Source organism: Erpetoichthys calabaricus, chromosome 2 (genome assembly GCF_900747795.2).
Source record: "Erpetoichthys calabaricus chromosome 2, fErpCal1.3, whole genome shotgun sequence".
NCBI lineage: Eukaryota > Metazoa > Chordata > Cladistia > Polypteriformes > Polypteridae > Erpetoichthys > Erpetoichthys calabaricus.
In genome coordinates, this window is record NC_041395.2 from 205,860,557 (window position 1) to 205,873,659 (window position 13,103).

General features: G+C 37.5%; 1 protein-coding gene across 4 annotated transcripts in view; it reads left to right on the forward strand.

Moving 5' to 3' along the window:
- dis3l2 (DIS3 like 3'-5' exoribonuclease 2) overlaps window positions 1-13,103 on the forward strand; it is a 612,176-nt gene that overhangs the window by 474,833 nt on the left and 124,240 nt on the right. For all 4 annotated transcript variants that reach the window (XM_051922221.1, XM_051922220.1, XM_051922222.1 and 1 more), the window contains exon 14: window positions 1,737-1,816. In XM_051922221.1, the coding sequence (XP_051778181.1) occupies window positions 1,737-1,816 (80 nt within the window). The remainder of the gene's footprint in view (window positions 1-1,736; window positions 1,817-13,103) is intronic.

The following is a 13,103-nucleotide window of genomic DNA, read 5'->3' on the forward strand; positions in this document are numbered from 1 at the left end:
AGTCTGGGAAGACCCCCTGTATCTAATGATGAGTTTACTGTGTCAAGAATACTATCAATTAGCACGCCAGATACTACTTTGAGAAAAAAAGCATTAATTTAGTGCAGTATTGCTTACCTCCTGTTATTCTTGCCTTAATTGAATTAGTATGTTTTGAAAAACCTAAGGAATATCCAACATATTTATTTTGCTCTCCATATATTAAACAAATCCATCTATTAAGCAAAATGTACTTTACATTATTTATGGTGCTGTTTAATTTTTCTGTGTAACCGGCTTTTATATGTCTCTTTACTTTAGGTATAAACACTGTAAATGATCATTTTGCTCATTAATAGTAATTTAAACATTAGAAGCTATAAATACAGAAACCATTCAACAGATTACTAATGTGGCCCAGTAAAATGCTGTTTCTTAACTGTTTTGCTTTACACTCTGTGTGTGTGTACCAATATGTGTAAAATTTGCATCCCATCTACTGCTGGATCCTAAATTTTGACAGATGCTTCCTGGGATGAACTCTGGCCCTTTGGCCCTGAGCTGTGTTAAGTAGTTTTGATATTGGATAGATTTAACTAATGTGCATCAATAATATGCAGATTTGCTAAAATTGTTAACAAGAGCAATGAATAACCATTTCCACCTGTGTATGGTTTTACCATATTTCCTTTGAGAAATACTACATAACTGCACCTTTGGGAGAGTTTTTTGGAAAATAATAAACCTTCTCATTAACTTAATAAAGAAAGCAGAGGTACATTGGCATTGGTATTAATTTACCTCCAGTTCCCATGGAGGTTTTGTTTTAGTATTATTTTAGTATTCTTTATCTGCCTATAGTTTCATTGTGTTATACCAAGTATTGGAATAAAAACATGCCACAAAGTAAATCTAACACCTTATCCAATAGGAATGATAAATATCTTTAAATAGGATTTGCATAAAATCCTTGATAAGGCTGAAATCTAGTTCTAATAAGTATGTTATTGAACTCATTAATGTACACTTGCTTTACAGAATACTGTAAATCATCTACTCAAATTAGCTGTTTGAATACCAGCAATCAAGATGGGCTATCAGAAATAATAAACAGTGTACTACTTTGATAAAGATGTTATCACCAATAAGTACTGCATATAGGCATAATGAAAAATATTAAATAACACTGTGTTAGTTTCTTGCTCTGTGGATTCCTTAAAAAATGAAATACCGTATAAACTATACTCTATCTATTAGTATATATTGGTGGAAATTTTGAACCCAAATTTTCTCAATTAAATGAAGTAAAATTGTTTATTTAGACATCGTCCTACGTGTTTTTAGCCTTCCAGTGCTATACGTTGGCAGTTAACTGACTAGTTACAAACTACTGCACTACACGAGAAACAAGCTAAACAGGCAGTTGAAATAAATGCAGTAATTCATCATGTAATCCAAAATTAAGTTTTCACTATATGATAAGAGAAAAAAGTTTAGTGTTGGCTTGGAGTTGTTATTCTGGATTCCATACAGGCTCAGAGCGAAAACGTGGTATATGTGCTTACATATATTTGCCACCTTTGCCCCAGTGCAAATAAAGAAAACCCATTTCCGTTTAAAATCAATAGTTAATGCTTGTTTTTCTTCTTCATGATGAAAAAAATATGGTGCCACATTCCTGTTGTGTGGCATGTTTTGTGTGAATATTTTGTCTCTGTACCTTTTTTTCACCTCCCAACCCTTTGTATCTCTTTCAGCTTAAATTATCCTTTACATTGGATCATGAGAGTGGGATGCCTCAAGGGTGCTATATCTATCAGTACAGAGACAGCAACAAGTAAGTACCAAAGAAAAGATCTCCCATTGTGCTACAGAACATTAAAGTGACTTGATTGCATCATTTGCCAAATAATGAAATCAGCCTCAATTTTCAAACTATTGGCTTTCCAGTTCATGAAGCACCAGAGTTTTTTCCCAGAGAGTCTCCTAGTAAGTTTTTAATCTTCATTTAATAATTCTTAAACATAATCTAGAAAGATGAAAGCTTTCTTTTCACTCCTCATAATTCATTATTAACACATAATTACTACAATAATCAGAGGCAGAGCCAGTGGAGTAAGGTACCATAAAACCTAAGATGACATTAATTTACTTACCCTTTGTTTGCCCACAAAAAGTCACTGTTCCAATCCTTGTACATTTTTAGGAGTTGTTTATTGTAAGTACTGGTCCCATTATATTTTAGGTCTCTACCACCCCTTATTATTTTTCTTCTGACTCCTTTATAAAGTATTTCTCCCAGAACTGAAAGTTTGTCAATTATATTTGCAATATTCCCATTACTTACGTTGCTGGCATGCACCATCTAGCTTTAAAGGAACTAAGTGGTAGTTAGACACTTCAAATGAGTTTGAGAAATATTTATGACATCCAATTTGAATTCTCTGCATCTTTGAGTCCATATGCCTCTTCTGTCATTCAAAATGTGTTCAAGAAAATCCCATATATATGTTTTAATTGTGTTACATTGTGCATACCTTATATGCATACCTTATATTTTAGGTGAGTTTGTTTTCTACGTATTAATATGAGAGTATACATTGAAAATATTGTTTTATAGTTTATAAACTTCAGCTCCAGCCAATAATAGTCTGTGACCCATCTGTTTTAGGGTAGACAAGGTTTTTAAAAAGGACCTTTACTATTTAATATTTTATTGCAAAGAAACCCATGGTTTTCAGTTATTTATAGCTGTTACAATTAAAGAGTGAATATAAATTTCATTTTTAGAAGTACTGGTTTAATGCATAAAATTGACAATTATACTTAAAAATGTTTTTTTCATTTGTCTATGATTATATTCCTCTTCACATTTATTTTGTATATGTAGGTTATGCAGATTTTTGGTAGGTACATTTCAGGCAGTTTTTTTTTAATTAGTTAATAAGTTATTTTTTGATTTTTCTAGACTTGGAAGCCATGTATCTTTCCCCTTACTTTGAGGCCACCCAGTTTTTTGAGTTCTGTGCGAGTCTCTTGTTGCTACAGGTTGAACAGCTACTGTACATGCCTGATCATCTTAATACTGGTTTGACCTTATTTTATTTCAGGTGTATTAATAATTATTAATTCTTGTGTTGTCATCATAAAAGATGCTTTATTAAAAATTAAGAAATACTTCTAAGGCTGGACAGGCTTTTAGTTAGCATTTACAGCTAGGATAATCTCTGACCCCAAGTCATCCCCCTCCAACAAGTTTCTTTCATTTCTCTCTATTCTCTCTATTATAAAAAAAAAAAATCTTGCGACTAGACATGAACATTTAAAGAGAGATCTTTTGAAGAGAGACACTAACTTCCCACGAGACAGACAAGGCACGTCATACTTACAACCTATGGAAGCAAGTCCCGGGATACACATGCAGAGCAGGTTAGAGATAGTGGAAGTAGGAAAATTCGAAACTCTCAAAAACATGAGAGTAAAGATCGCATTAGCGCAAACAGAAAATATTACTCGGTGAAATAACAGAACAGCGAAATGAGATTGAATAGTGTTTGAGGATGTCTGGGGGAGAAGAGAGACAAGGCAGTGAAACAAAAGGACAGGTGCTGTACAAGCTTTTAAACGTTCAAAGTGCTGCACGAAACACAGATCACACGGCACGGCAGCAGCAGCAATCCAGCAGCTGATCAAGCAAAGAGGAGGTAAAAGAAAACTATTTGTTTCCCATTGTATCACATTTAAGAGGGGTTTCGGAGGAGCAGCTATATCTCCTTGGGGTGAGTTCAACCTTCTTTATCACAGCGGCACGTAGTGCTGGCGTGGGGAGGAGGGGTCGTCGAACGAAGTGCAGATTGCATGGCAGCAGCAGCAAGCCAGCAGCTGATCAAGCAAAGAGGTGGTTAAAAAAAAAAAACTGTATTTGTTTCCCATTGTATCACTGTTTAAGATGGGTTTTGGAGGAGCGACCACATCTCCTTGGGGTGCTGTTCAGCCCCCCTCTTCACAATGGCATGTACTGCTGGTGGGTGGGGGGGTTTTAGTGAGTGAAGCAAGCGGGGGGTGAAGCCCCCTTGTATATCTACTAATAAAAGGCAAAGCCCTCACTGACTGACTGACTCACTCATCACTAATTCTCCAACTTCCCGTGTAGGTGGAAGGCTGAAATTTGGCAGGTTCATTCCTTACAGCTTACTTACAAAAGTTAGGCAGGTTTCATTTCGAAATTCAAAGCGTAATGGTCATAACTGGAACCCTCTTTTTTGTCCATATACTGTAATGGACGGGGGCGGAGTCGCGTATCGCGTCATCACGCCTCCTACGTAATCATGTGAAACGCCTTGGGGCCGATCTGGAAGAAGGTAGCGCAGCGCCTTGATTTAAACGATTCCATGTCTTGGTGGGTTTAATACTGTGTAAGCATACATATTAACACATGCAATTAAACGTGTGCATTTACGGAGTGGTTTCTCAGGCTTAAAAGCTCGCCTTTTATTAAAAAAGTACAGTAATCCCTCCTCCATCGCGGGGGTTGCGTTCCAGAGCCACCCGCGAAATAAGAAAAATCCGCGAAGTAGAAACCATATGTTTATATGGTTATTTTTATATATTTTAAGCCCTTATAAACTCTCCCACACTATTATAAACATTTCACGCACAATTATACAGCATAAACCCTTTGTATTCTTTTAGATATTAGGTAAGATTCGTTGAAATTATGTATGTAAACACAGGTTACATACAGTAAAACCTAAATATTATTTTAAAGATATCGAGCGTCTCCGATATCACATATGTTACAGCCATTACGACAGACAGGCCACCAGCAATAAATACGTACAATGCAAGAAAAATTATATACAGTAAAATGTGTGCACAGTGACACTAAACTATGTACATGTAATAAGTACTGTACGTAAATAATTAATTATGGCTACTCACCAACAATGACACAACGACTTGTCTGATAACGATGAGTTTAATTTTACTGCACAGCAAAGGATAGCGTTACAGCTCTTCTAAAGGAGCATCTTCAGGCGACTGTTTAGCACCGCCGTTGTTGTTCTTCCAGTACTCTTCAATCCAAATCCCTAAAGCAGATTCCATCCAGACTACTGCCTTATCACGTCCACTTGCAACTCGTTTTGCGCCCTGGTTAAAGGACACTGCAGCCGTAGATCTTATATGCTTTTCCTCCTTTTTAAATAAAAAGAATCATGGACTCATTTATGCTGTAATGGTGTCCTGCAGCGGTGTAGCTGTTTCCTTCCTTCAACATATCCAAAACTTTTACCTTTTCTGCAATCATTTGCATCTTCTGTTGGCGCTTGGTAACGTTAATGCTGAATGAGTGAGATTAGACTTCCTGGTTAATGCAGCACTCCATCACTGAGCCAATCAGCAGCACACAGGAACTTAACCGCGTGCTCTGATTGGGTAGCTTCTCAGCCATCCGCCAATAGCGTCCCTTGTTTGAATTCAAATGCGTCCCTTGTTTGAATTCAAATGGGCAAATCAACTGAGGAAGCACACGCACTGTAGACCGCAGACATCCGCGAAGCAGTGAAAAAATCCGCAATATATATTCACATATGCTTACATTTAAAATCCGCGATGGAGTGAAGCCGCGAAAGACGAAGCGCGATATAGCGAGGGATCACTGTAAATGCAAACTGTTTTCATTCTGAAGGGCACAAACCACGTTGGATTTGTAATGATAGTTGATTAGTAAGGTCTATTAAGGGATACTTACAGAATGATTAGTAATGCCTGTGAATGCCGATGCAAGTAGGAGAATGGGTGTGAACTAAAGAACGAGTAGTTACATGTACAATAAATGTCTCTAAAGTCTGTCTATTAAAAAGTTATTATATCTTTCAATCCTGTGTATTGATTAAACTACGAACCTAACAAGATCACTACATGGTGTCAGAAGTGGCGGATTGGAAGAGGAAAGTGAAGAAGAGGTTCAGCTTTTGAACGGGTCTCGTGTCCGTGAGTAACCCGAAAACGTGGTCAGAAAGCGCTAAAACGTTCTAGCAAAAGAGAAAAAAAAATATGGAAGGATTACAGCCCCCACCAAATCTCCAGTTAAAGGGAAATGTAGCTGAAAATTGGAAAAGATTTAAACAGAGATTCGAGTTGTATCTTGCTGCGATTGAAGCAGATAGGAAAAGTGAAAAAATGAAAGCGTCTATGCTTCTACATGTAATTGGCGAAGAGGCGCTAGAGGTGTGTAACAATTTTCAGTTTGAAGAAGATGGAGACAATATGAAATTGAACAAAATAGTTGAAAAATTTGAAGAGTATTGCAACCCAAAGCGCAATGTGACTGTTTGAGCGGCACAAGTTTTTTTACATGTTTCCAGAAAAGCAGCGAAACAGTAGACCAGTATGTGATGGAATTGCGTAATAGGAGCTGTTCTAAGAAGAAACCGTCGAGACAACAAAGGACCAATAACCTCTAATCAGAACACTAACACCAGCGAAACAAATATTAACGAGAAAACAAGTATAAATCAGGAAAGAACATATCAACTGCAAACACAATTAACCAGAAGATCAAAACGTCAAGTAAAACCACCAGAACGACTCATTGAGACATGTTGACGATTAAAGGAACATTTTCAATTAAGAAATGCTGAATTCCTTTAACAGTTGTGCTTTTTATACATAGTTTGAATGCTGGATGTATGCCTGAAATGTTCTGGATAGTTCAGTTGTTTGAAGTGATAAAGTTTATCAAAGTAGCATTTGAAATGTATAACATTACTAAGCTTATAAGTACTGCCTTACTTCTCTTTAAGAAAGGAAGATGTAATGATACTTGATTTAAACGATTCCATGTCTTGATGGGTTTGCGTAGCTTATTGTCAATATCTTTACCCCTATTTTTAAGACTTATTGACTGAAACGGGCTTTCACGAAAAAAGTTAGGGCTTTGCTACAGGATACACCCCTCCACAAGTTAAGGAAGTAAAAATAAAGGTAAATATTTCTGTTTTATTTAAACCTTTTAACACTAGAATTACCAGAGCCTACGAAAAAACTTGTAGATCCAGCCCACCTTAAATCGCTTCTTAAAACCGTTCTCACCTCTCCGCCAGTGTCTTTTGTCATCTAAATGTACTGATAAAGACAAGCTGCCAGCAGCCGGCTATTCCATCCCCCCAACGACTTAGAACGTAAATGAGCTTTTCCCAGCTCATGCCTTGATTGATTATCTGGGAGTGAAGTGGAGTTTTAGAGTAGAAATAATAGATTGTTATTTGGAACACACGCATTTCATATGTGTTGCATTTCTACAGTAATCTGTGTAAACACATTGTTAAAACAGAAACGTTTTACAATATTCTAGTAGCAAATGACAAAATGTAGGCATAAACTGTATAATGTATGAAGCCCTGAAGTCCAAATATCAAAGAAACACTTTTCACAAAAGGTACAAAAAAAAAGCCACCGCCAAAAAAAGCCGCCTTAGTGTGCGACATTGACACGCATTAGCTATCACTGCTTCCGTGGTGCAACAGTATAAGTTGCTGGCTGGAAGTCCGAAGGTCATGAGTCGATCCTGCACAACTCCATTTGAGAAGTGTTCTTATTTTCACTATTTTAGAATAAAAAGATACATTTGATTTCAGTCTGTAACAGCCGGTGTAATTTATGATATTTGTAAAGGTTAGCTTTATTTTTTTTTTTAAATTCACTTTTTCATTGTCTCAGTCGCGTTCAAGATCCTTCCCTACCGCCCCCCACCTGACACTGCTGTTTTCACATAAAGACGCGCTATAGTTCTGCAGTGTATCACGATACATACGACCACGTGTTTTTTTTCCCCCAATATTGCCAGTCCCCACGTGTTGCTGTATGCTGTTTCTTTTTGTACTCCAGGACATGCAGAGGAAAGCATAGTAAAGAGCAGTAACTTCAGCGCTATATGCAATCATCAGACACTCCCCATCTGATGCTGTTTTCACATAAAGACGCGCTAAAGCTCTGCAGTGTACTTGTGACTGCATTGTCGTACCCATGCTTGTGAACTGAAGTGTCTGCATGCACTTTTCGTGGCATTATACGTGTATTTTTTGAGCATGCCCATGTAGCTCAAACACAGGAACATATGTTGATGTAAAAGTATAACAAAACTTTTATTCAAGGCTATAACCGAAGAAAAAAGAAAGCAAGTTACAGTAGGCGGTTGATATGACAGCTTGCGTGGTGCAATGCTAAGAACTGCTGATTTCCATTCTGTGCTATATAACTGTTAACATTTGAATCTGATGATTGCATATAGCGCTGTCTTATTCAGTGTGCGCAAGAACATGCAGGTGGCCAGTTGCTGAGTGCTACAATGCACATTTTAAAAAAAGAAAGAGACAAATATATGTGACATTTTGAAGAAATCATTTTATGACGCGAATAGTACCAATCAGAAAACATCGTCGAAGTAATGCACTATTATTTGAAAACGAACAGCGTCAGATCGGGTGTGAAGTTATACTGGCGCTGTTTGAGTCAGATCAGAAGCTGAATAAGCTGAAAAAGCTCTGTTCTGACTCTAAGTAAAAAAGCATGAATTAATCAACAGAATTAACCGCGATTGACATTTTAAAGTAACGATTTACAGTGCATACCAATTTATAAATTCAATGTCCGTTTGAGGAAAAAAAAAACACTTTCTTCAAAGCTGGGAATCGAAACTCACGTCTCTGTAGCACGGTAGGGTAGCTGTGCTCCAAGTCTGCAAACCGTAGCGTTAAGCCACGGAAGCTGTTGTATCATCCTTGAACCTTTTGTGAAAGTGTTTATTTGATGTTTGGACTTCAGGCTTCACAGATTCTGTAGTTTATGCCTACATTTTGTAACATTTATTACTAAATATGAAAAAGTTTCTGTTTTAGCAATGTGTTTACACAGATTACTGTAGAAACGGAACACGCATGAAATGCATGTATTCCAAATAGCGATCTATTATTTCCATTCTAAAACTCCAGCAGTTCAGTCACTCCCAGATAATCAAACAAGGCATGAGCTGGAAAACTTAGTGAACGTTCTGCGACTGTGGGGGATGGAATAGCCAGCTGCTCACTGCTCCTCTTAATCGGCACATTTAGAAGACAAAAGAGAGGTGAGAACGGTTTTAAGGTGGGCCGGATCTATGAGTTTTTTCGTAGACTCTGGTAATTCTAGTGTTAAGTTCGTATGCATAGCCCCATTTGGCTGTTTTAGGTTTTTTTTTCTTTCTTCAGTAATATTTAATCTCCTTAAAGAAAAACAACATATGCATTTTACTTTTTTTATCTCTTTAGTAATATTTTAGTGTAAAAGGATAACCAGTATTTAAACCTTTTATGTTACTTTATAAAGTTATTTTACACAATGTTGAAAAATTAATAAGAAAGCTACATATTTTGGCAGCTGCTGCTTTAATTTTCAATGAAATGAAAAAAGCTCTCCAAGAGAATACCTCAATGAAGAAGAAACAGTTTGCTGCAGATGACTTAACTGAAAATAAATGAATAGTTCCTATGTGTATAATACATATTTATCTATTTTACTTATGCCTTTATTCCAGCAACTTGCAACATCTGAAGTACAATTTGTTGCATTACTTTTGTTTTTTGCAGCACAGGCAGGTGAAGTGACTTCCTCAGGGTCACACAGTGGTGTCAGTACCAGGATTTGAACTGACAAGCTCAAATTTAGAATCGCCAATGCACCTAACCTGCATGTCTTTGAACTGTGGGAGGAAACCCGGACAGACACAGGCAGAACATTCAAACTCCACGCAGGGAAGCGAACCCGGGTCTCATAACTGGCACCTTTCACTGCGCCACCATGCCGCCCGCATACAAACTTAAAAGGTTTAAATAAAACAGAAATATATACCTTTATTTTTACGTCCTTAACTTGTGGAGGGTGTATCATGTAGCAAAGCCCTAAGTTTTTTCATGAAAGCCCCTTTCAGTCAATAAGCCTTAAAAACAGGTGTAAAGCTAAACTTGCAGCACCACTATTCAATTACACTTGGCCTAACGCCTCTCCTAAGGGGACATACTGTGGGATCTAGGCATCAGTCAAAGCACCAATCACAGGCCCGATTAGAAAGCAGGAAGCTGTGATTTGTTGTATCCCTCCCATGTAACAATCACAGCCCGTGTTACAACGCACTATGTATGTATGTGTATATGTATATGTGTGTGTTTATGTATGTGTGTATATGTATGTGTATATATATGTTGATATGTGTGTATATATATATATATGTATATATATGTGGATGTGTATATGTGTGTGTATATATATATATATATATATATATATATATACTAATTAATAAAAGGCAAAGCCCTCACTGACTCACTGACTGACTGACTCACTCATCACTAATTGTCCAACTTCCCGTGTAGGTGGAAGGCTAAGATTTGGCAGGCTGATTCCTTACAGCTTACTTACAAAAGTTAGGCAGGTTTCATTTCGAAATTCAACGCGTAATGGTCATAACTGGAACCTCATTTTTGACAATATACTGAAATGGACGGCAGCTTGATGGCCGTGGGAGGCGGAGTTGAGTGTCACGTCATCACGCCTCCCACGTATTCACGTGAAAAGACTGTGAACTGAGTAAGGAGAAATGAAGGAAGAGCCGCAAACAGCGAAGAACAAAAAATTAATTAAACAATTGAGAAGGGAGCGAGTGAAGCATACAAGCATCTTCATAAGGGAAACAAAGCACGGTGTAAAACGTAAGTTTAAATTAAGTTTATTGAAACGCTCCCGTTGCGGATTGCAATAACATATTCGCGAGATAAAAGAACTCAGTAGGGAGAAATGAAGGAAGAGCTGCAAACAGCGAAGAACAAAAAATTCATTAAACAATTGAGAAGGGAGCGAAACAATAAGAAGCCAGCGAGTGAAGCATACAAGCATGTTTATAAGGGAAACAAAGCACGGTGTAAAACGTAAGTTTAAATTAAGTTTATAGAAACGCTCCCGCTGCGGATTGCAATAACATATTCGCGAGATAAAAGTTTAATGAGAAGACACGAGGTATAAACGAACCACACGCCGTAGCGCAACGTTAGGGGCAACAGTTTCAACCATTCTATGATCTGCTTCTCGCAACTGAAAGACGGCACATGGCGGATGTTAGTCGACTTGCTGACCACAACGTTAGGGGCTTCAACTCTGGCGCTGACGATAGAGATTCGATTCCCGAGAGGGGATGAAGTGAGTGTGTATGCCTGATGAGCCCAGAATTAGGGAGAAACACGTGTCGCATACTCTTTGCATTATTTGAAAGTAAACTATTAAAACCATTCTATGATCAGCTTCTGGGAACAGAAAGAGGGCACGTGGCGGATGTAACGCGACTTCCTGACCAACCACAAGCGTTACCTGGCAGGTAACCACCCATACAGTCAGATTGTGATTCAGAAAACGAATGCCATGAATGTAATTACCACGATCTACATACTGTCAAATAAACGAAACACACGCCGTAGCGCGACAGCTGTGAAAAGTGAGGTTCAGAAAAAAACAGATCCTTAACAAATTGTTATTGGTATACTGTATTTTCGATCCGTTTAAAAAGGTTTTCTTTTCTTAAAAAATTAAAAGCAGTACTTCGCCGCAATGAAGTGCGAGAATTTAGCTATATATATCTGCTTCTCACACTTAAAAGAGGGTACGTGGCGGATTTTAGACGACTTCATGACCAAACATTACTGTTACCTGCCAGGTTGGGTTACCACTTTTAATACAAAAAAATAAGGGACGCATACTGCAGCGAGTGCCACATCCCAGTGCCAACACTTGGAAGACTGTACTTAAAAGACCCGCCCTCCTCACTGGACAGTTAAAAAGACCAATCAAACTAACGATGACGTCAAGTATTACCCAATCAAAAGTAGGAAAGGAGGCATCTTCATAAAATGCGTGTGGGATGATTTGCATGAGACGCTGCTTTAAAAAAAATGATAAAAAAAATACGGGATAAATCCCGTCCCGTATTGATTCAAAACGGGACGCGCAATTTCATTCTCAAATACGGGACGATTCCGTATTTTAAAGGACGGGTGGCAACCCTACAGTGCCAGGTAATCACCCATACAATCAGATTGTGATTCAGACTAGGAATGCAATGAATGTAATTACCCCGATCTACATACAAGGCAAAAGTCTTGCAACATTCAAAGATGATGGTTTGGGATAAGTACACCATAGAACATAAAAGAGCTTATGAAGCCTTGAACCAAAAAAGCAAGATCTCAGAGATCGTAAAAAAAAAAATAGGAGGTAATGTCGTTTTAGTCGCTGTAGATTTTAGTCAAACATTACCAGTTATTCCACAAGGGAGACCAGCAGATGAACTCAACGCGTGTTTAAAATCCATGCTTCTCCCACGCTCGGTTATATGTCGCGTGTTCTCGGGTAGGTACACCAAAAAATGTATACATTTAAGCATGTAATGGGCAAACAAAAAATGAGGTATACCCGAAGGCACTGCAGTAGTACTAATGTAACTTTACTTCTTAAATGTTAATGTTTTACTGTTTAATAATTTATACGCTTCTTATATGTTGTTCAAATTCTTTTATCAAAATACCAGTGACAGCGCAATGCACGATAACATGGAGTGAATACACCATACGCATCCGCCCACGGCCGCCCTGGTGTGCGCAGATAGGAGTTGATTCTACAATAAAATAAAATAAAGATAAAAAGAGTAATACAATCATCACCCATAAAGCGGATAGTAGACGTGACGTACTATATGTGTACCAGATTTCAAGTCAATAGGTGAAACGGTTTGCGAGCTACAGGTGATTTAAAATCTGGACAGACAAACGAATAGCCACGGTAGCAAATTACAGAAGAAGATTTTACTGTTTAATAATTTATATTTATATGAAATGTGCTTTTTATATATTACTTCATATTCTCATATGATAATGATGTTAATGTTGTTTATATTGATTTCTATGTTATTGAAACTGCATGTATGTGTGTATATGTATGTATATATATATATATATATATATATATATATATATATACTAGCAAAATACCGCGCTTCGCAGCGGAGAAGTAGTGTGTTAAAGAGGTTATGAAAAAAAAGGAAA